The sequence below is a fragment of the Lepidochelys olivacea genome (genome assembly GCF_965140295.1).
Source record: "Lepidochelys olivacea isolate rLepOli2 genome assembly, chromosome: 3".
Classification (NCBI taxonomy): domain Eukaryota; kingdom Metazoa; phylum Chordata; order Testudines; family Cheloniidae; genus Lepidochelys; species Lepidochelys olivacea.
In genome coordinates, this window is record NC_140413.1 from 204,393,039 (window position 1) to 204,417,056 (window position 24,018).

General features: G+C 48.8%; 2 protein-coding genes and 1 long non-coding RNA gene across 6 annotated transcripts in view; 2 read left to right on the plus strand and 1 right to left on the minus strand.

Annotated features, from left to right (window-relative positions):
* Window positions 1-11,003, plus strand: part of FERMT1 (FERM domain containing kindlin 1) — a 39,736-nt gene extending 28,733 nt beyond the window's left edge. For all 3 annotated transcript variants that reach the window (XM_084622523.1, XM_084622524.1, XM_084622522.1), the window contains 4 exons: window positions 987-1,208; window positions 3,453-3,577; window positions 5,835-5,976; window positions 8,805-11,003. In XM_084622523.1, the coding sequence (XP_084478649.1) occupies window positions 987-1,208; window positions 3,453-3,577; window positions 5,835-5,976; window positions 8,805-8,978 (663 nt within the window). In that variant the 3' untranslated portion in view covers window positions 8,979-11,003. The remainder of the gene's footprint in view (window positions 1-986; window positions 1,209-3,452; window positions 3,578-5,834; window positions 5,977-8,804) is intronic.
* Window positions 1-24,018, minus strand: part of LOC311517574 — a 26,848-nt gene continuing 2,830 nt past the window's right edge. The window contains exons 2-3 of the long non-coding RNA XR_014710734.1: window positions 1,062-1,241; window positions 1-162 (exon numbers count right to left, since the gene is read on the minus strand). This is a non-coding gene — a long non-coding RNA (uncharacterized lncRNA). The remainder of the gene's footprint in view (window positions 163-1,061; window positions 1,242-24,018) is intronic.
* Window positions 16,864-24,018, plus strand: part of LRRN4 (leucine rich repeat neuronal 4) — an 18,424-nt gene continuing 11,269 nt past the window's right edge. The window contains exons 1-4 of one of the 2 annotated variants that reach the window (XM_084622521.1): window positions 16,864-17,045; window positions 18,614-18,680; window positions 20,786-21,483; window positions 23,160-23,364. In XM_084622521.1, coding sequence (XP_084478647.1) covers window positions 20,793-21,483; window positions 23,160-23,364 — 896 coding nt within the window. In that variant the 5' untranslated portion in view covers window positions 16,864-17,045; window positions 18,614-18,680; window positions 20,786-20,792. The remainder of the gene's footprint in view (window positions 17,046-18,613; window positions 18,681-20,785; window positions 21,484-23,159; window positions 23,365-24,018) is intronic. The other variant, XM_084622520.1, reaches the window with a different exon arrangement.

Genomic DNA, 24,018 nt, shown 5'->3' on the forward strand with positions numbered 1-24,018 from the left:
TTCCTCATTCTGGATGTTTATTATGGCATCTCCTAGGAAGGCAAGTCACAGAACAGCCCCTGTGATAGACCCTGTACGGATAAATAAAGATGCCGCAGAGATCTCACAATCTACGTCAGACAGGATGCCACAAGTGGACAAAACAGGCGAATGGGCTGTGGGCTGGTAGAGGGGATAAAGTAACAAGAAAACAGAGTTCATTCATGTCGTCACATGCAGAGCCGTTTGAAACAAGTACGCACACGGTGAAAAATTTCAAAATAAATGAAAATGTTTTGTTTGAATTTTTCAGACACTTTTTTTCTTTTTTTCCCCTCACGTTTTCCCACTGGAAAAACGAGCAATGGGAAGGATAGTCGAAAAATAAGAGTGATTTTTACACACACACACTCTCTTTGAATTTTATTTTACTGAAATTTGTCACGTTGACCCAAATGAAGATTCTTTGTGAAAATTTTCATTCTGGTCACAAAAAAAAGTTCCATGGAAAATATCTCTCCCCCCGGCTCTATTCCAAAGCATTTTATTTTACTCACTAGGCTCAGTAGCCATTGCTGGAGCCAGGAGAATGTATCAAATGGCTTCCCACAAATATTCACTTGGATAAAATATTGAATTTGCTTCTGCTCTGTTTATGCCTGTGGGTCAGATATGCTGAGCACCCACAGTTGCTACTGAAGCCAGTGGGAACTACATATGCTAGGTGTTTCTCAAAGTCAGGCCCTGTGTGAATGTTCTACCAAGCCAGAATATTAACAGCTGATTTCAAATAAACATCAGAATATTCCAGGGAAGCCGCTTTGGAACTCGCAAACTTAATTGTCTGAGTTGAGTTACACTAACTCAATCAGAGAGCAGCATTGTCCAAACAAAACTAATCGACGTAGCTTGAATTTTGGGTGTTGAATGATCATAATGAACGGCTTGTGAGCAACAAACAGCAAGAATTTGGCCAGTAATTGCAAACGATTGGGTTTTTATTGCAGGAGAATCAATATGCATGCTGGATGGCTGCTTGTGTCTTAGCTGCGAAAGGCAAAACAATGGCAGACAGCTCTTACCAGCCCGAGGTGCATAAAATCCTTTCATTCCTGAGGATGAAGAACCGGACCACATCTCCGCAGGCGGTCTCCGATCCAGAGAGCGTGGACATGAAACCGGAACGCTTTGTCTCACCACGATATGCCAAAAAATACAAGTCCAAACAGGTACAGCTGGCGTCACCAGGGTTAGGCTGGCCCCTGGGAAAGGAAAGGTGACAGGCTCCTGATACGCTGTGGGGTGGAGCCAGGGTCGGACTGGCTCAGAACAGTGCTGGGAAACTTCTCAAGGGGCTCCTGGCCACAGCCAGGAATATCTTACAACAATAATTCTCCTCCTCGGGGTTGAATGAGAGGCCTGTCTCTTTAAAACAAACACAGCGACAGGCTCTCAACACTTGCTTTCTCCCAGGAAGCCCCCTGCAGCCACCCCTCTGGCTCCAAAGCCAGCGGCCACCTCCTATTGATGGTGCTGGCACCCCAGAAGGATGCACCAGGGACGGGGTTGTCTGTACCTTAGGTAGGTAGGGTCCTCCACTAGCCCCCTAGACTGGGAAAGGAGGGGGAAAAACCTCCCGTGGTGCCCCAACCCCTAGCAGAGCTGGTCAGGAAATGTTTTGGCTAAACTGTTTTTTGTTGGAAAAAGCCAGTTCTCTGAAACAGAAAAAGTTCACGGGACAGGGTCTGTTTTGGCGAGAAGGTTTCTTAGGTCGGGGGAGGAGGCACCAGAAGATATGTATGTACGTACTTGCAAACACCACCTCCCAGAACAGCCAATAGTCCAGTGGTTAGAGCACTTGCCTGGGATGTAGGTGGGAGACCCAGGTTTAAGGCTGTGCTTTACTTGAGGCAGCCCAGGGACTTGAACCTCTTGGCTATTCTAGGGTGGAGGGTTGATCTCTCTCTCTCGTTTTTCATTTAAAAAGGGCTCAGTTTCGTCCTGTTTCAAAACAGGAAAAGTTTTGAAGCCTCAAAAATTTGGGGAGGACTGGAAAAAAGTTTGCCAGGAAGCTCTACACCCCGCCCCCCGAAGTTGTACAAGTTTGTCACTCAGTGGGTTTGAATTGATCAAGTTACAATTGTCGAGTAACGAATTGTTGCATGTAACAAATCAAGTCAGCCCATTCCTCCCAGAACTTATCAGCAGGCTCCTCTCCAAAGCCAGATAGCCGAGCTACCTGCAACTCAGCTCTCTCCGTAGGGTTTTCTCCTTTTATAGGGCCACAGACTCAGAGGGGCCCCCGCTGCAGGCCTCATAGGCTTCCAGAGCCCAGCCCTGGCATTAGATCAGGAATCCGCGTGGTAAATCTGCTCCCTAGCAAAGAGCACCTTTGTTTGCACCGATGTACTTGTCACTAGATTGCACGAGTGAGGCTAAGTGCAGTGACTGCAATGGGCATGAATGAGTACCAAATGTAACAACGGCCTGGTGTCATAAAGGAGCTTGCTTCTCTCATTCGCTTTCAACCTGATCTGCCTACCCCAGCAGGTGAGCGGGGTCCATTTCCCCAGCACTCTGCAGGGCTCCTGGGCAGCATATTTAGCATTCCAGCAGCATGGCTCCAGAGTGACTCTGCGCACGGCAATGCAGTTTCCACACCATGAGCTTCTGCAGGGCAAGTCGGGGTAGCAGCCACAAGTGGACCCAGCGCAAAGCAGAAACAGGGAAGTGCGCCGGGCCAAAACAAGGATGTAGGATGAGAACCAGAAACGAGCCAGCCAAAGAATCGCTAGCCTGAGGCAGCACAGGGTGCTGGAATGAGCCGTCGCCCCAGGCTAGCTGGGATCGGAGCGCCATATTGTCCTGAATGTGCAGCTTGGAAGCTAAAAGCTCTTCCTGTGCTGTCACTTGATTCCCTCCATGCACGCCCGCTGCTCTGCACCAATCAGGCAAGGTAGAGCAGTCATAAATTCATTAGGTCTGGCTTCACAAAGCTCCCGCATGGCTAGAGGAATCCTTGGGTGGCAATGGGCCACCGTAGGAGCTCCTATACCGCCCGACACCTGGCCTGCAGGGTCAGGGATGTGGCCAGGGCCTCCTAACATCCCGGCAGTCTCCAGCTATGAAATGATCCTTAGGGGAGGTGGGCAGCAAACATAAAATAGAGCAGCCCTGAGGTTGCTCTGCTTTATGCTGGAGTCCAGCACAGCAGAAAATGAGGATCAGGCAGGTATCTTTATGCCCCAGTCTCTCCTGATCTGCCCTGAGGAGAACAAGGCCACAGGTCAGGATCTGTCCCTGAGTGAATACAGCACCTTGTTTACTTAGGACAGTGACTACTTCATCCTGAACCATTTGTGTCTGAACATGGCCCTGGAGCAGACACTATTTTATTTAAAGAAAACAAAGGACATTTTTGTACAGTAGTCCTCCACCCGCTGAACTCCTTCCTCTCTCCCTGTCCCTCTCAGTTGGCCGCCCGCATTCTGGAAGCCCACCAAAACGTGGCACGGATGCCGCTAGTGGAAGCCAAGTTGCGTTTTATCCAGGCGTGGCAGTCCCTCCCTGAGTTCGGTTTAACATACTACATTGTAAGGTAATGATGTCAGACTGCCCTGCTGTTTTCCTGGTCAGTGATTGTCAGAGACTCCTTTGAATCTCAGGTCTCAGAACACTATCTTACACTTTTTTTTTTTTAAGGACCCATCTTAAATTCTGGAAACCTGCATGCTGTTTTAGGACCAGCTTTATTCTGGGTTTGTACAGCTCCAAGCACAATGAGGTTCTGGCCTAGGACAAGGGCTCCTATGCGTTACGGTAATAGAAATATTACTATTTATTAGGTGGTAGCACTTAGGAGCCTTGTTACGCCCCATTGTGTTTGCATTGTACAAAACATGATGAGTTTTGACTGAAGTAAGGTACCCGGAGGAATAAACTAGACTTATCACTCATATAGACTCAAAGATGGAAAAGCACCATTTCCTTCTCCGTGTTCTCAACTATGCATTGCATTTCATCACTCCTGCTCTTTCCCATTAGCACTAGATGCAACACTGCATTTCTTTTAAGCATCACACCTGTTTTGGCAATTCATTACGTATGATATGCATTCAGAAAGCAAACTGTCAGCTCCTCCATATCTCAGGGCTTGTCTCCACTTACCGGGGGATCAACATGTGGTGATCGATCCACTGGGAGTCGATTTAGCGGGTCTAGTGAAGACCCGCTAAATTGACCGCCGATCACTCTCCCGTTGACTCCGGTACTCCACCAGAACGAGAAGCATAAGGTAAGTCAACAAGAGAGTTTCTCCCGTTGACCCAGTGTGGTGTAGACACCGCAGTAAGTCGACCTAAGCTACGTTGACTTCAGCTACATTAGTCACATAGCTGGAGTTGCGTAACTTAGGTCGACTTAGCCCGATAGTGTAGACCTGCCCTCAGCTGGAAGCTGGGCCTGAACAAATAGGGTCCAATTCTGCTCTTAGCTATTGCCTTGCAGCATCCATCTCATGCTGCTCTACTGGGTCTTCCTAAGGTTTCAGTAGGGATATACAGGTGAACCTGAGGGCAGAATTTAGACCATTGAGTCACAATTGCTCTCTCCAAAAAGTTCAGCAAAATTTACAGAGCAAAACAAACAAACAAAAACCTATAAGGCACATCCCTTATTTTGTGCCTTCTGTCTTGTATAAAGACAATTTAGGATGCACTTTGTCCCATGTTTCATCAACAATACTGCAAAAGGTCCTAAACTGTGATACAACTGAATGATTTTGTAGAATAGATAACATATTTGTGCAATGATGTCCTGTAAACTGATAGGCAGATATCTCTCACACACACACACACACACACACACACACACACACACATTCTGATCTGGTTCAAGTCCTTTCACACAGGGCCAGCTTTGTCATCTTAGACGAGATTCCAAAATAGAATCAAAGTAACACAAAACACTTCCAAGTGCTAAAGAGGCCTTTCCAGCTTTCAGCAAGTGGGGTGGGGGGAAGGAAATGCTTTTCCTAGCTATCTCCTAGGCCCCTTGCCAAGTTCCCATGGAAGGACTTTACTTGGTCTTACCTCAAATACTCATCTCCTCCAGAGTGAGGCAGGAGCATTACTTTATATAGTCTCCTGCAGGTGTCACATGACACTGTCAATGGACCCGCCCTGCCATCATGTGATCTGTGTGGAAACTACAACTCCCAGCAGCCCCCAGGCTTAAAGGGGCTATGTCCCTGTATCAGTTTCTTTGGAGCCGGGATTACATTTTTGTTCTGTGTTTGTATAACATTTAGCACAATGGGGTCCTGGTCCATGATTGGGGTGCCAATGTGCTACCACAAGATAAATCATAACAATAATAATAAAGATGTGCCAGCCATGCCTGTGTTTACAGGCCAGCACTCTTACACATCCCTTAAAATAAGCTTTTTTCCCTGTGTTTTTCATACAGTCCTCCTTTATTTCCCTAAAATGTTGGTGGCTGAATAGCTACATTCTCATGTGAATACATTCTTCTGCTGTATTTTCATAGCCACTGCCATATTTTACCAAGCCATATTCTTGCCTGCCTTGTGCCACGCACTGCAGCAGAGAAGGAGCCAAACTTTCCCAAGTTCCAGGATGTTGTGATCAGCGGGTTTGATTCAAGCCCGTTACTGCTCCAACCTCCTGCGTTGTACGGGCTGCCTCTGGGCGCTCACCTTGCGGCTGACCTGTGCAAAGGCAGCAGAAGCCTCCTCCCCCTTTTTGCCACACTTGCATAAGGAACAGGTGAAATATCTCACTAGGGAAACATGCTGCAAAATGAATCTGCTTTCACCTCCCCTCCCCCCGCCCCAGGTTTAAAGGAAGCAAGAAGGATGATCTGCTGGGAGTTTCCTATAACAGGCTGATTAGGATCGATGCAGCCACTGGGGATCCTATCACAACATGGAGATTCTCCAGTATGAAGCAGTGGAATGTGAACTGGGAAATACGTCAGGTAAAATCAGAACAGCTTTTCATGTCCAATTCCTACATTTCAATCTCCTGAAGATGCTTTCACCAGATCATTTTTTAAAGCCCAAAACTAGCCTGATGTCACGGTTTATTAAATAATCCATTTGTGTGACTAGCGAGATAAGATGGGTGAGGTATTGGACCAACTTCTGTTGGTGAGAGAGACAAGCTTTTGAGCCACACAGAGCTCTTTGAAGCTTGAAATCTTGTCTGTCTTGTAGCCCATAGGACTAGTTTGCCTTTATTTTATTCACTGCCTTGTCTTCATTATATTCTGCCTTTATTATATTCAGCAGCCATGCAAGGAACTTACAGGCCTGTACCCTGTAAGACATTAGGCCTCAAGCCTTATGCTAAGTGCTGAAGCTATGAACTTAGGCACAGATAAATGGCCCAATTGTAACCTCCAAGTTTTGAGGAACTGGGAATAGAGTGTATAAGGGGAAATTCTGCTCATAACGACACAGTCAACCACAGGAACATGAGTTAACATCTGCAGATGACTGCCCACAAGAGTGCCATGGCAAGGAATTAACATATATGATGATAAGTTGAGATCATTGATGTACTAACATATAGGAGAAGGGCACCTCAACGTTAATAGGGTGAGGAAATACAAATAAGGAAGAGGGGAGAAACCCCTGCTGAATAGGCGTTAGACATAGTGGCATCAGCGTACCATATTAGACAAGTTGTATCCCAGCCTTCGGACGGTAGGAGAGAGACATAGTCTTTGGAAGGGGCCAGAATGATGGCCACTGGTGATGAGGAAAATAATGGCTCACATTTCAGGTTGTTCTGCAGGAGATGGTGTGAGTATATGGATGTGCAGATGGACATTCTGTAGTAGCTCTGTCTACCTTTACTGAGTTGGGGTGTTTGTGACTGTGCTAAATGTATTAAACTATTGTAAGTGCAGAAGTTTTCCTATACGGTGAGTGTTGCAACTGTGCACATCGGGGTTCCCACCTCTACAGTAATTTTAATAACACTGGGCCTGATCTTGGGACAAGAACCTGTCAACCCTCAAAGTGATAACTGGGCATTCTTAAGTAATCAGTATAATTAATACAAGAATCTACAGATCAGGCTACATTCTCACCAATAGAAGTTGGTCCAATAAAAGAGATTACCGTACCTACTTTGTCTTTCTAATATCCTGGGACTGTCACGGCTACGACGACACTACATACAACATAGGTATTATACTGTTTTTTTTAAGAAGGCAGAGACTGAAAACTCAGATTTAAAGCACAATCAGAAAAATGCAAAAATGGCACCTGTTTAACATATCTGCTCCCTTTATGCCTAAATCAGATCTGCTCATTGTAACTGACTAGAAAGGGGACAAATTCAGCCCTCAGTTAAATTCTGCCCCTGATTTCATTGGGATGGTACAGGTGAACTCAAGAGCAGAATCGGCTTCCAATGTGTTTTTAATGCTTTACCAGTAAAGTGATAGCAGAGTCAGCTGGGATTACAGTCTGTCTGACCCATCATTCTCTAAACTCCAGAGGCAGAATCTTGATTTCTGGGAATGATGTGAGATGCAGAAAGAACCCAACTTGACACTCAGATCCCAGGCTGAGTTTGCAGGGATAACATGGAAATAATCTTCAAGCTCTGCTACTTCAATGCATAAGTCGCTGAGAGAGGGTAAATATGGAGCGCCCCAATGTCATTTTTACAAAGACGCTCAGCTTCCTTGGTCCAGCCAAGCTTTGCTCAGTGTAGGATTTGGTAATTGGAGGGTAAAGGTGGCTTTAAGACACCTTTTGTGAATCCTAGATTCGGGGGCCAGAGAGTAGCCTGAAGCCTGACATAAGTCAGAGCAGCCTTCAGGCTGCTCTGTCTCAGTGGGTCTCAGCCAGGGTCCAGGGCCCCCTGACTGCAAGCAGGTTTCAGGGGGTCTGTTAAGCAGGGCCAGTATTAGGCTTGCTTGGGCCCAGGGCAGTAAGCTGAAGCCCCACCGCATGGGGCTCAAACCCGGGTCCCCGAGACCTGCCACCCAGGGCTGAAGCCAATACCTGAGCAACTTACATGCAGAAAAACAGTTGTTGTGGCACAGGTGGGCCATAGAGTTTTTATGGCATGTTGGGGGGACCTCAGAGAGAAAAAAGTTAAAAGCCCCTGCTCTAGCTTACACCTGGCTCCCCTTAGACCCAAGGGCCTTTCCAGAAGCCAGGGATAACAGAAGTGTGAGAAGCTCCAGCTATCCCCCAAGAATGCCCCTTGTGTGCCAGGGTCTGGGAGGGTGTGGTGAGGAGCTGCTATACCAGGATCACAAGGAGGCAGAATTGCCCAAAAGCCAGCTGAGCTGGCTTTTGGGGCTTTGTACAACTAGAATTCTAGCCCCCAAATCACACTTGGATTCAGCACATGACATCCTGAACAATAATTAAATAGTAACGTTCTTTAACTTGTTTGCATACAGACTCAAAGTAGGGTCGTTCCTGTTCTTTGCAGCATTCCCACTGATCTGTTTAAAAGCTAGGAACTTCCCCAGCTACCTTAGTGTGATCAGTGAAATGGCTTATTGTTTTGGCTGTAAAAACAGTAAGGGAGATTTGACCACAAGAGGGCCCTAACTGAACAGATTGGGGAAAAAGGGCTTACTGAAAATTCAGAAATCCTTTTCCCACACTACTCTTTTTAGCAATGCCAGCTATTTATTTATTTATTTATTTAGGCATTTATAGACCAACAGGTATTTATTGGGCTCCGTCTATTCTAAAGATTCACGTGATCACTGGTACAGAGGTGATCTTGTTTATTTTCATTACTGGTTTTTGCTGTTCATTTTCTCTTTAGGTTGCAATTGAGTTTGATCAGAATGTGTCCATTGCTTTCACGTGCTTGAGTGCAGATTGCAAGGTTGTCCATGAATACATTGGAGGTTACATCTTCCTGTCCACTCGTTCCAAAGACCAAAATGAAACACTGGATGAAGATCTGTTCCATAAATTAACTGGAGGACAGGAATGAGGTGAAGCAACATGTTTGTTTGCTGGCAAAAAGGAGCAGACAATATATAAGATTTTCTCTCTTATACTGTTACTTCTGTTGGCTGATGGAATAGCAGACCGTGTACTTATCCTGTGTCAGAGGGATGGGATAAGGTGACTCTTGATCAACATTAGGGAAATAAGACTTCTTTGGTTGGTTGTTTTCGTGCTACGTGAAGATTTCACCAAAGGTTCACTTTATCTTGATTTGTTGATGGACATTTCCCATTCTTTCCTGTTTAACGTAGATGACCTATTTTAGCATCCTGAACAAGGAATTTGAGGATATTGGGATACACGTCCTGTTCTCTATGTTACACTGGTGCAACTGCCATTGATTTCCCATTTTCTAGGTTATCTCAGGATTAATAGAGCTAAGGCTACATGAATATACATTTGAAAGCTATATTACTGGAACAAAATACTACCTATCATATACATAGGATGGTCCTTTCAGTACTCTGTGATCTGTCTTGCACATGGAACTATCAAGCTCTGAGGATCAGTTAAGGACCCAGTCCTGCAAACACTTTTTGCTGTTGTTGGACTATTCACAGGCACGAAGTCACACTGAAGTCAAAGGGACAACTCCTGTGCATAAAGTCAAGCACAGGTATTAACCTTGGCACTTAAACATTAGTCTTTTGGGGAATATTTTCATTTTGATGTTAAAATAATTGTTTTAATAGCTATTTCTCCATTATTAACACTTTACAAAGGCCTGTAAATGTGCTTCCTCGCTATTTTATGAACGTGGCATTAAATTCTGGGCAAAAGTGATTACATGCCATTATCTACTTGAGACCTGAATTATCTGTGGGAACGTTGATACTAAAATCTGTAATGCTGAATCCTTTGGACTTGGGTTTCAAGATACACACTTCACAACTGCAAAACAAAATAGGTCCACTGGAGTTAATGGTGAGACTCCCATTGTCTTCAGTGGGGTTTGGCTCAGGCCTGTAGTGCTCAGCTGTTAGCAAAGTGCTCGATCCCTGGACAGGGTAATCCAGGTACAGTCATAAAATGCTGACAAGTTAAATGGCATGGATGCACTTAAGGAAGTACGGCACCCAGTACGTGGGTTGCTTCCACACCCCCAAGATTTCATGCATCCTGAGATGCTGAATTTGTCACTACAGAATCACTGCTAGGTGTTGTTTGTTTGGGCTGTCGTCGGGCCTGATTCTTCTCTCACTGGGTCTGGTTTTACTCCAGTCTCTCTGTTGGCTGCAGTGGAGTTATTCCTGATGCATACCGGTGTATGCGCATGAGGGTTCAAGTGGATTGAAACAGGAGGAGGAGCTGTGGAGGAGCACCACAAACCCAAGCCAGGGAGAGGAAGGGGAGCATTCCCTCTTCTTATAGCAGCGCTGTTCCCCTTTCTTTAGCCTTCTGTGGGAAGAGTTAGACCCAATGGTGTTCTACTAGTGAAATTCACTCGTGGTGCAGAGGGACCATACAAAGCCTTCTATGCTACTTAGTGCCTGCTCGGGAGCTGCTAACAACAGTAGTAAGTAGTTCTTTTCATCAGTAGATCTCAAAGCCCTTTACAAAGAAGGTCAGTGTCATTATCCCCATTTTACAGATGGGGAAACTGAGGTCCGGGGGAAGTGAAGTGACTTGCCCAAGGTCGCCCAGCAGGACCATGGCAGAGCCAGGAACAGAACCGTGGGCACTTCAGTCCTTGTCCAGTGCTCTGCCCACTAGGTGACACTGTGAGATCAGAGAGAGGCAGCATGAACTGATCTTGCAATCCAAGGTACAGGCTGTGTTAAGCTGTTGATTTTGAAGAAGTCTACCTTTGCTTCATGCCATGGGGAGTTCTGCCTACACCCCACAGCATGCTAGAGCTGCCGGCAGCAGGAGGGAACCACGTGGTATGCTGTGTATATATGAATGTTCGTGCAGTAAGATTTTGAAATGTTTCCCACTCTAGCCTGGCTTGAAACACATTTTTGCTGTTCCAGCCCTTAAATAAAGACACACTTTTGTATTCAAGGAAGGCTGTCGCTGGGATTGTGTATCGAACACGCGGTATCTTTAACTTCCATTGTTTTGCGCTCATGCTAATCTTTGCTACCCTTCAAACAATGGTGTCCTGCTGGTGCAGGGAGGATGGCCCTATATACTCATCCAGGAGCCTGGAGGACGTCTTTCCCCTGGTTTTCCTTTATAGTCGTGAACTCTCAGAAGCCTAGCAGCGTGCCAACCATCCTCCCGCCCAAGGAGTGCTGGAAATGGTACCCCGTACAGCCCATTGACATCACTCCGAAGTGAGTTAGAAGGGTCACGCTAAAGATTCCTCACCTCAGGGGCGGCCAGCCTGCGGCTCCGGAGCCCCACGCGGCTCTTCAGAGGTTAACACGCGGCTCCTTGTCCAGGCACCGACTCCGGGGCTGGAGCTGCAGGCGCCAACTTTCCAGTGTGCCGGGGGGGTGCTCACCGCTCAACCCCCGGCTCTGCCTCGGGCCCTGCCCCCACTGCACCCCTCAGCTGGCCGTGCCCTCGCTCCTCCCCCACCCAGCCTCCTGCATGCCACAAAACAGCTGATCAGGAGGCGCAGGAAGGGAGGGGGAGGCGCTGATCGGCTGGGCTGCTGGTGGTCAGGAGGCTGTTATGGGGGAGGGGGCTGCTGACGTATTACTGTGGCTCTTTGGCAACGTAGATTGGTAAATTTTGGCTCCTTCTCAGGCTCAGGTTGGCCACCCCTCCTCTACCTCCTGGTCTTTGCCAGCTTGAGTCTCATCCCCCTGTATGGAATATTGTCCACCGCCTCTGTGATGTGTTTATCGAGGGACACATTGCCAATATTTTTCTCTGCACCCACAGCTGGTTTGACAAGCAATATGCTGCCCCTACTGTTACAAAAGCGCCATAGCCTCCATAGTGACCACAGGTATTCCAGACCTCCATTTTTTTTCCCCCTATTGTCCAAAAGCTGGTACTTCCAACAGCACCACACCCTCTAGGACCTTGCTGGGGCATCGGTTCATGACTGACTCAGGGCTTGTCTATTCTGGGATCTTACTCACGAGGGTCTTACCTTGGTTTACAAGCGGCCAGCGCCAAGCGGTACAAGGAACTTAGTGCGTCTACAGTAGGGACTTGCATTGGTGCAGTTACGCTGCAAAGCAGGAAGGTCCTGAGAAGGAAGGATACCAGGTATCGCTACAGGCAGCCCCTTGTGCTTTCCCTGGAGGTCTCAAAGTCCTGTCCAAGCAGTAACACGGCCCAACATTTTCACTTCTTCATAATTAGAAAATGGAAGAGCAGGTGACCTTTCAAAGGGGCATTGCTGTCCCTGAGACACCAGTTAAATCGGATCAGGTGCTTGTGAATTCTCAGCCTGACCCCAGGCATTCTCGCGGAACACGAAATAGCATAGTGCTGCCCGGGTGGCACGTAGAGCTCTGCCACTTGTGCTTTCACGTCTTCGTCAAAAAGCTTCCTTGCTTCTCCAGTCCCCTCTTGCAATGCTGCTGTGTGGGACACCTTGCCTCAAAAGCAAATTAAACGGCAGGAGAGGCTCTTCACGAGTTTCCGGTATTTCGGTCAGAGCTTCCCCCAGGGGCTGAGATGCTTTGTGTAGCCAGGCCCTGAGTCTCGGGTGCACTGGGGCTATTGCTTTGCCAGAAAAAAGCTGCCCTTAAGCCAGGTGAAAATCCCCTCAGTTCTACTTCCTGCAAGTGCGTGTGTGTTAAAGGTCCCTGCTGTGACCGTCCATAGAGGGCATGAGTCTGTGACAGGCGCCTGCTGGAGTGTTTTAGCTCTTTAGCTGCTACAGCTCGAGCTAATGCTTTTAGCCCTGGTTCAGTCCCTGGTGCATGGGGCAAATAGAGCGAGCGTCTGTCACACCAGCAGTATGAGGGAGCATGACCAGGAGTGGCGGAAGTGCCCTAAAAGTGGGGGGTGGGGGACACAGGCGCCTGAACTGTGGTGCTGCCCCCAAGGCCCTGCTCCTGCACCGCCCCTTCTCCCCGAGCCCCTGCCCTTGTGCCACCCATTCCCCTGAAGCCCCATCCTCAGACCCCTACTTCTCCCTGAGCCTCAACCGCCTCACCACCGCTTCCCCCGAGGCCCTGCTCCCATTCTGCCTTTTCCCCCCTCCCCGCTTGCTCCTCTCCACCCCTCCCCGTCACTCACCCTTATGACCAGTAAAAAGTGGGGGGGCATGGCCCACTGACACACACACACCCTGTTCCGGTGCCCCGATCATGACCCACTATTCCAAGCCCTTGTAATAGCTCTGGGCAGCTAATATGGCCTGCTTTAACTCACACCCCATGATGAGCAGCCCCAGGATTGGGCCAACTGCAGCTCAAAGCCACCTTTTGCATTGCCACCCACGCTGAGCCAAGTGCTGCTTTGCTAGACCCCACGAACCAGCCCTTTGTGTGACTTGGCATTTCAGTTACTGTGCGCCACAGCCTGCTTGCCTTACTCATACAAAAACCCTGCTGAAGTCAGTGTTTGCTTGTGGATACCAGCTGGTTTACGCAAGTGAGTAATGGCTGCAGGATCAAACCCTTCTAGTTAGATGAGTTGTTTACATAGCACCAAAAGTGCCTACAAAGTCCCTACCCTGAATTTAAAGGGAAACTCCATGGAAATAAGATTTTTGCATTCAGAGTCAGAGGTATTGTCTAGACGAAAACAAAATTAATTATGAAATGAATATTTGGGCTCTAAATAATAGTCCATTGTTGCCACCCTATTCTGTATGTCACAAAGCAAAATCAGATCAGGGTAAAACATTACACATGTCTTGCATAGCTGGGGCCTGCTCCAACTCCCAAGAAATTCCACGAAAGAGATTTACCACTGATTTCGGAATGGGGTCCTGACCTATAATACATGTTTACAACAAATAGCATGCAGTGCACAGACCATAGGCTTGTTTAGCCCACAGGCTAAATAAACGTGTTCTTGCTTTTATATTCCTTGTAGGAGAAGAATTAACTTGTGCTCACTCTGGGGTTTGATTGGCCTATCCAAAAATGTTTCCTCTTTTATTGGCTTTTGATGAAATTCTCCAGTTTTTTAGATACTTCCATTGTTAGGTTCCTTTTAAGAATTCTTTGCCTTCCTGGTGGGGAAACACTCAGCGCCAGAGCCTTTACAACCTGGTACCATCTCTTTCTATTGCTCCCTCCTAGCTTCGGCTTATCTCACTGTGTCATTAAGGAATGCAGGCCTCATCCTTAACATTCCAGCTCGGACAGTCAGAGGCTTTGACTCAGATCAAGGGAGAAGCCGAGGTGGGATCTGTTTTAGATTTCAAAACCCAACCACATACGCAGTCTGTGCAAAACTGCCTGATCCAAACACATGCCCGAACTGAGATCCTGGCCATTCCCTTTGCCTTGCCACAAGAAGCCTTGGTAGAGATGGAGAGAGGAGAAAATAAAAAAGTTAAAGAAACAGCCGAGGCTGGTGATGTGTGGATGAAAGCAGGTGGATGAAACTGACACACAGCAGAGCTTACCGCCTGTTTACAGCAGATCGCAATGTGTGTGTGATTCAAAATAGGGTGGTGGCAACACTATCTACCCCTAGGAGCCTTCATCCGTATGACCGTGGCTATTTATTACTAGTCAGATCAGGTCTCCATTGTGCTAGGCACTGTACTAACCTGTGGAAAGGCGTAGTCCGTTCCCTGGAGAGCTGACCATCCAAAATGCAGACAACGGCTGGGGAGAATAGAGGAGGAAGAAAGGCAGGACCTGATCCTGCAAGAGCGCTCAGCACCTTACAGAACATGCTCGGTGTCTTTCTGAATTGGGCCCAGGCAAGGGGCTGAGCACCTTGCAACACCCACTGACGTTAGCAGGAGTTGTGTGTGCTCAGCACTTTTCAAGGTCAGGCCCGTAAGGGGCAAGATTATGTGTTGATTTTCACCCTGCTTGAACCGAATGGCCCCGTTGCTAGTTACCATGCTGTCTTTTCAACTCTCCAAAGGCTGCCTGGTTTGACTCCTGGGGTGAAATCACTGGGGCTGACTGAGTGAAAAGTGAGGGCAGAGTTTGGCTCAGAGTTTAGTTGGGCAGCCTTTTAAGAGTGTGATTAGTCCATTTTCCCATGAAGATACATTGCCCATAAGTACCAAGCTCGCAGTAGCAAATGCTCCCGCAGGACTTCCTGGCTCAAGGCAAAGAGAGTGCATCACCCTGTCATGAGTTAGTCTGGAGATGAGGGAAGTCCAAAGAAAAGTAGCATTTAATGCTTTGAGGGTGGAGTTTTCATGAGCTCTGAGCACTGGCCTAACTCAGCTCCCATAATGAGCGCTTTGGCTAATCCCACTTTAAGTGGTAATTGAATCAACTAACTGGGGCAGGTACAGAACAGCTGAAGCCACGGATAGTTTCCTACCATGTTGTTAGCAGGAGCCCAGGATACACAGTCAGGTGAGCAGTCCCTCAGAACTGAGGGCAAGTCTACATGAAGACGCTTTATGCTGACAGGAGAGCTTCCCATTGCTCTCCCGTCAACATACCACTATCTACACGAGGTGTTAGGTCGGTATAACAACGTTGCTCGGGGGTGTGGATTTTTCACACCCGTGAGCAACACAGTTATACTGATATAGGTCTGTAGTGTGGATCAGACCTCAGTGGGGCCGCTTGTGTGAGTAAGGCAGCAGGATCAGGCACTAGGTCGGGAAACCCTTTGCTTTGGCTTAGAACTGAACCAGCTGACCCCACAGTCTACAAGGGAACAATCCGTACGTCTCCTGGGAACCACAATGGCTTCCAATAGTCCCATTAAGAGACCATATCTTGTTTCTTCGGATGTTCTGCTAGTTTGCAAAGCCCCTGCCCCCCTTAGATAGTGAATGACATGGCCCGAGATAAGTCTTGTATGCACATACTTTCAAGGTCTGTAGGAAAAGCAGTGCATGGATTAAAGTCCTGTCTTTGGGCTGTGCAGGTCTGCCATGCACAGATGTGTTACTCTCCTGAGACAGCAAAGGCTCCAAAGAGAACACAAACGATAGCTTTGATGATTATTTGGCTTGCAGTAGCACCTAGGGTTCTGTGCTTTTGTTTACACTTTCACTCCGGTGCAGTCCCTATTGACTCCTGTCCCTGCTGTCTGTGTGCTTTCCTATAAAATCTTCATCTTCCTCCTTCTCCTAATGATTATTTGCATTACAGTAGTGCCCAGAGGCCCCGCCTGAGATCAGGCCCCGAGTGTGCCAGGCACTGTACAAACATATAGTCCCATCGCTTACAAGATAAGACAGCGAAAAGGTGAGGGAGGAAACCCAGGGGAAGTGACTTGCCCCAGCTCTAAGGGCAGAACTGGGACACTTTATAATTAATGAACCATGCTCCCTAAGTCTTCAGTCTGCTGAACACAGGTTATGCCCTTCTCTGGTTAGGGGCGGGGAAACACCCCGTTCCTCAGACCTCCAGAGATGGTACTTGAGGTGAGAACTTTGGTATTGACATTCGCTTGGGGCCTCCTTCCATGTAAGGCTGCTCTTAAAAGCCACTTGCCTTTGTGTGGCTGTTTCCAGGGTTTGCACTTTTAGTCTCCAGGCGCCTGCAGAGTAATGTAAGCAGGCTGGGGTGACTTTATCTGCTGCTTGAGAAATCTCAGGGCTGGTGTCAGCAGACAAGCGTCAGCATCGGCCCTTCTTCACCTTGACCCTTTAGTGAAGAGACGTAATAACTACCCCCACCCCAGCGTGGGTGGACGAAGAGGAGCTCGGTATAGAAATTGTTCTTCCTCGCTCTGCCCCCCCATCCCCTCAGACTGAAGGGGGAGGGACTGGTCCTGCCTGGGGAGGGGGTGTTAGGAAATCTTCCCACCACCTTGCTGGTAAGGGTGAGGGAGCTGGGTGTGTGGAAAGGGGAGGAGAGTGGGCCTGTCCCCTCCCCACTCCCAGGGAGGGTGGGGAAGCTGACATGTAGGGGAGTGAGGCTAGTCCAGATCTCTCCCCTAGCTGCAGGAAGAGAGCAGACGCTGCTGAGTCACTCCTGTGTATAAGCAAGCACAAGGGAATCAGAGCAGCGCAGACCCCAGCAGGAGGCCTGGACAGGTATGTGCATGCTGGCGAGGCTGAGTGGGTGGGATTGGCTGTGAGCGTCTGGGTTTCTAACAGGCCCATTTTCCACCTGGCCCCCTGGGTCTGGGCTCCACAAGGGCTTGTGGCATTTCTGCTGCCCTGGGACTGGGCTGGAGGCAGAGGACCCTGACGCTGCTGTCTCTTGGGCTGAGGGCCGAGCAGGCTCTTGCAGGGCCTCTGATATGGGGAGCATAAAGGGGACATAAAGACCCATTTCCCCGTGCCTGTCGCAGACAGAAGGCAAGCGGGACTGGAAAATGTCTGGCCCAATGCAGGACCTGCAGCAGCAGTGAACGGTAACCATTCCTAACAGAGCAATAATGGGAGCACAATTGAGCTCTGTGTTCCACATAGTAATGGGCTTGAATCACCCTGCCAATGAGACTTGTTTGGATGAGCGTTCAGCTTCAAGATGCTAGCAGAGCAGGAATGATGATCTAATGGTTAGAGTCCTGGGTTTGAGTCCCTACTCTGCCACAAACTACCTGTGTGACCTTGGGCTAGTCACTTAGGGTGAGACTTTTAAAGGTACTTGGGTGCCTAATGGGATTCTAAAAGTCACCTAACTCCCTCTGATTTAACAAAAAATTCCAATGGGAGTTAGACACCTAACCCACTTACACCCTTTAGAAAATCCCACCAGGCACCTGTCTGCATTTTTAGGCACCTTCAAAAAACAGCACTCTCTCTGCCTCAGTTCCCCACCTGTATAATGGGGATAATAGCACTGGCCTAGCTCACAGGGGGTTGGGAGGACAAACACATTAAAGGCTGAGCTGCTCAGATACTGTGGCAATTTGGGGGGGGGGGGTATAGGTACCAGAGATAGCTAGCTCCGTGTGCAATCGCAGCTGTCGCTTTGTTCAGTTCTTCCCACTTGTTCCAGGCGAAGGCTGCATGTCAGGGCAAAGGAACAGGCTGTGTTGTGCACAGGGCTCTGGGGAGGCAGCAGATGGAATTTAGGGAGGGCAGCTGCACTTCATGGAGCAGCCTGGCAGCTGTTGTGGTGGGGGCTGAGGGGTGAAGGCTGCAGCATACACGCACCCAGCCAGCTCTGACCGAGAGCAAGCACAACAGAGGAGAGGGATGGGGAAGGCAAATGTAACCGGAGATGCTCATGACAGGCCAGATCCTGCAAGCAGCTGAGCACTTCTGAGGTGCAGGCTCCTCAGCTCCTGGCTGAACAAAGAGTGCTCCTCGCTGTGGCGGGTCAGGCTCTGCAGGCATAAACGAGGAGAAATGCAGTGGGGCGGGGCTGGGAGCTGCATACAGTTCTGATGCAGAGTGCTCCGGGGAGGGGGCAGTGGATCGAATCCACTGGTGTTGCATACATGGCAGTGTGATGCATATTACGAATCATCCACCTGCAAGTACTCAGCAGGAAATTTTCCGTGGCCCTGGCCTTGCCTAAGGGACCCCTCACAGCTATGGTGGTTAGGAGATTTATACGCACTCGCCTTTCTCTGGATGGGGACTGGTGAGGGGCAGGCACCAACCAGAGCTGCACAAAAATAGAACTAATACCCAACCCCCTTACCTAGGTCACAGGGTCCAGGACAAGCTGTTCAGAGGCTGGGGGTTTTCCAGGTCAACAGCTCCAGAGCTCAGGTAGGGAATGGGAGCAGAGTGTGCTAAAGCAGTGAGTGACCAAGGGAGCAGCTTCTTGCTGACAGGCCTCTTTCTGCAGGGGGAAAAGGGCCCTCTTGAGTTTTGACCATTTTGGTGCAAGGCAATGAGGACCCCTGCATACACTCTAAGAAATCAATGACACTGGAAAATCCCTTAAGTCCATGACACTGAATCCTCTACTGCCAAAAAAGTCACCTGCTGCAAGGCCCATGCCACCACCTGGGAAAGGGGCAGCGGTGTAACTATCAAAGGGCTAGAAGCAGATCTAGGGGAAGAGTTTCAAAAGTGCCCAAGGGATTTAAGAGCACAGGTTTTCAAAAGCCCTGAAGTGGTTTAGGCAATGGCTACGCTACAAAACTCTGCCAACATAACAATGCTGATCAGGGATGTGAAGAGGTGTGAACCCTGACCGATGTAGCTGTGCTAGCCAAAGTGTAGACTTGGCTATACTGGCAAAAACACAGCAATGCTGGTATAAGCTGTGTCCACACTATACTCCTGGGGAATTCTTCGCCACTACACACATGCAGAATTCATGTTCCCCGCAGATTTTTTTTCTCTGCAGAAAATATATTCTGCCAGAGAGGCGCTGCAGTTACACCTTTCACCCACCAGGGGCTGCTGTGGCACTAGAGCAGACAGCTCACTGTAACAGCCAGCTGCCAATAGGGAGGAGGAGAGGCTGTGTTCCTCATAGCACCCTGCCTGTGGGGCCAGGTGAGGAGGCATGGGATATGGGGAGACAGACAAAGTGGAGCACACGGGACTGCTGGGGGAATCACACAGACTGGGGGTTCAGAAGGGCACAGAATTCCCCCAGGAGTAACACTCGCACTCTGCCAGTACAGTATACTGGTATTGTTATACCATCAAAGGACTCCTAGTGTAGACCTTGCCAAAGGGGCCTGACTTTCAATGGAACCTAGCTGCTTTTCCCCACAAGCCGCATTGAAAGAAAAGTCAATGGGCCTCGTGCTCTTAAATCTCCTGGGGGCTTTTGAAAATCTTCAAGATCATTCTCTTTGAACCCATAAGATTCCGACACTTACATTCTGCAGGCCACTTCGTAGGAGAGCCACCTTGCAATGGGCATGTCTGACCTTCCAAGCCCTGCCTCCCCACTGCCAGTGCACCACATCATGTGAGAACAAACCCATGGCAAGGTGGACATGATTACCACCCAATTTACTTTTGGACCTTTAGAGGCAAGCTCCTGTCTGCTCTGTATGGTGATTAAAGAACCTACTGAACTTCACATAAGAGGAGATGTTTGCCTGTTCTCTTTGACCAAAATTATCCCCTCATGTAGCTTGCTGTGTACATATTGTTTTTATTATTTATTTGTATTGTGGGAGTACCTAGGCATCCTAGTCACGGCCCAGGAACCCATTGTGTTAGGAGCTGTACAAACACAGAACCAAAAGAGGGTCCCTGACCCAAAGAGTTTACAGCCTCAGAGTGTGTCCACACTCGAAAGAGCTAATGGCGGCAATGCTGTAGTGTAGACACTAACTACAGCAATGCAAGGGGTTCTCTGCTTGCTGTAGCAAATCCACCTCTCCGAAAGGTGGTAGTCTAGTTCAATGGAAGAATTCTTCCATTGACCAAGCACTGTCTACACCGGGGACTTGGGCTGGCTTAAGTACGTAGATGGGTCAACCTAACTTTCGTGTGTAGACCAGCCCTAAGTTGGCTGCTGCACAGGTAGGCAGAGATGATAGTGCTGCATGTGTGTTTGTACAGCACCTAGCATGATGGGTTCCTGGTCTATGAGTGGGGCTCCTAGGTGCTAGAAAGATAATACAACTAATAAATAATAACAGGTATAGTTTGGGACACATGCTGGTTGCCTTTGGGATGAAAGGTTTTATGTACCTTTAAATATGCTCAGATGAGGCTTCCTTCCCAAATGCCTCATCTTTATGGCAGTTTAATTACAGCAGAGACTCTAATTATCACCTCCACCATCTGCAGGCACCAGCAAAACATTTATCAGTGTTTTGCTTTCACATAGCTTGTGGCAGCCCTAAAGGGCTTTAATTTACTTCTCTATATTGCTCTTTTGTTTCCCCCTCCCTGAAAAGCAAAAGAATGTTTTCCCTCCTGCTCGCTCTTTCTCTGCTGGAGTGGGAGGCGGCGTCCGACCTGACAGACAGAGCAGCTCCAGCTGCGCTGGGGGATTTCACAACTCTTTTCCAGTTGGCCCAGCAAGACCACTGGGAAAACAACGTTAATCTTACCAGCATGTCCTGTGAGGATCTGAGGAACAAGACATGGACCCACTTGCATCTGAACAACAACAGCCTGCAAGCCTTCCCTGCCTGCCTGCCTGGGGGACTGGAGGCCTTAGACCTCAGCACCAACCAGTTGCCTGCGCTGAGTGGCGTGGAGATAGTGAACGTCCCAAAGCTGCGTGCCCTCTCCTTGAGGCACAACCACATCCAAGAAGTTGTGTGGGGAACCGGAGCCCTCAGTAGCCTACAGTTCCTGGACCTAAGCACTAATAAATTGCCCTCTCTGCCATCATGCCAGACCGCCCACCTGCCAAACCTGAAGTGGCTGTCGCTGGCCGGAAACCCCATCACTGAACTCCAGCCTCTGGCTTTCTCCTGTTATCCACAGCTACAGTTCCTGAACTTGTCTGCCACTCTGCTCGGGCGTGGGAATGGCGGAGGGATTAGCGCGTCAGCCTTTGCAATGAACATGTTGAAGGGGGACACCGGGAACAGAGCTAGGAGCACCATTGACATGCTTGACTTGAGTGGGACCTTTCTCAAGAAAAGTAAGTTTGAAGATTTTTGTGGTACACATGGGGCCTGATCAAACCTGATGAAGTGAAACCACTGTTAGTGTCACAGCTACCAGCAGTAGAACTGCGGACCTTCGGAGCTGTTACCAGGAGTTGCGACAGCTTGAGCTAAAGGTCACTAGCTGGGGCTGTAACAGACTCATATCCTCCACTGATCAGGCACAGCGGAGGAACCTCTAAAACACACCCACCAGTCGGTTACAATCAGCAGTGGTGGGAATTCTCTTGTGTAGACAAGACTTCAGAGGGGAAGGTGGAGAAATAGCTATTAGCACAAGCCTAGCAACTACACCTGCCCACAACAGAATTTCTCATCTGTCCTCATAATCCCTCAATCCCCGTCCATTATCCTCTCCGATTATCCAGCTCTCAGCCTTGGGCTCCTCCCTTTCCTCCTCTTTTCCTATCCAGAGTCTTCCAGAAGTCCTTCTCTTGTTCTTCAGTGGCCTGTCTAACGTCTGCCTTTCCTCCCCCACTGCTAAACCCTACTAATCCCTTCACTTTCTCCTCTTATTATTGGCACAGCATGGAGAGGCTTCCACCAAGATCAGGGCTTTGTTGTGTTAGGCATTATCAATCCACAGAGCAAGAGGCAAGCCCAGCCTCAAAGAGCTTACACTCTAAATAGACAAGATAGGACCATGGGAGGATGATCATCCCCATTTTATAAATGGGGAAGCTGAATCCCAGAGAGAGACAGTGACTCGGAGTCTGTGGCAGAGCCCAGAGTGCACCCCAACTTCCTCAGTCTAGTCCCTTAGCCACAAGACCACTCCTCCTCTCTACAACAGTCTTTCCTCTCTCTCCCCCCCTCTCCCTCCTGGGATCCTGTAACATTTCATCCAATCAAATGGGTAAAATAATTCCAACCTGGTGAGATTCAGTGAAAGGATAATTGTTCAAATCCTTTGAGCAAGACAAAGGAAAGTAGCTGTGGATGTGTGAAGGGGAATTATAAACCTGCTGTTCTCATACAGCCAGATCCAGGCATTCCCTAGCAGAGGTTCCAGCCCAGTCACTAGTCAATCCAGGACTGCGCTGCGCTGAGTGAGGGCGCTTTGCCTTACAGCTGTGCTGCTAAACTGCTGGGGAAATAACTAAAGGCCTGGGAAATTTATATTTTTTTCTATAATTTTTTCATTTTTCTTTTGGGGAATTTCATGTTACTTTGATTTATCCATTTTATCCATGCTGGGGGGGCGGGTGAGTCCTGCCCTAGGAGCTGAGAGGACCTTGGGGGTTGGACCCCACCTGGCACTCACCACGCAGTGACAGCTTCTGTGCCCTGGGGCTGGGCCCAGCTCTTCACTCTGGGCATAGTGAGCTGGTACCTGGGTCACAGCGCCATTCTGATTTGGCCCAGCTGCCCCCCATCATGACAGAAGGGCAGCCAGGCCACAGCTGAGCAGCGCTGTGACCGTGTGCGCCAGGTTGCAACACACGGAGCAGGGAGCCAGGCCCAGCCCCCCAGGAGCCGCTGCTGCAGGGTGAGGTTTTTCATTTCATTTCATGTTATTTTGCATTTGCTATAACCAGCAGGTGCATCAGTTTTCAGTAAAACTCAATCCACTGCAGTCTGCTTACTGGCCAGTCCTAAATTCAGCAGTTCTCCGCTCACATATCAGTCACCTGGGTCGTCTCTGCTTCAGTTCAGCAGGAGTGGGCCCAAGACTTGGTCAGCCTTAGGTCGCTCCACCTTGCAAGGATGGCCCAGCTGAAGAGCTTCGATTTGGATCTATTCAAGTCTCTGCCCAGGCTGAGAGAACTGAATTGCCAGGACTCCCGTGCGCTGAGCAGGGTGAGGACGGAGCTATTTGACGATGCTTCTCACCTGACCTTTCTCACCTTCCAGAAGTAGGTATTTTCTTTGCTCATCCATGTGTTAAAATGCCGCTGTCTGCTGAAAGTGTCTAGTGACAGCTGGGTTCCCTCACTGCCCCCATAATTCCCCTGGAGTCATCCAAATAGGAAGGTCTTTAGTGCATGGGGGAGCTGCCGTTTCAATTCACTTGGAATTCTTGCGAGGCCTTGTTGGCACAGCAGAACTAGGATTTCCCAGGCTGTGTGCCAGAGTCTCTTCCCTGCTCCAGCTGGTGCAAAGATGCCAGATCTCTCCATTGTCCTATGCTACTCCCCCTGCAGCCTTTAGTATAGAGGGCATACTGGGCACCTGTTAGAGAGGTGTGGCTGGAGTACACTGCACTCCAGAGATCTCTGGCTGGCAGAGAGCCCCTTAGGTGCCATAGCCAGCTGGTGCAGACTAGAGCAGCCATGAAGTTGCTCTAAACTTCACCAGCGCTGTCCTAGTCGTGTGTCTGATTCTGGGGACAGTTCTGACTTCTTCACAAGCTCCCAGCCTTGCTGCACCCGTGGATACTGGGAGTAGCAGAGAATCTGGCCCCATGGGCCAAACTCACATCATGATGCAGAAACCGCCTGAAACTGCCTTAATAAGCCTGGTGCAGTTGTTGGCACCTGTCAGTGTGCGGTTCTTTCTTCCTTTCCTGG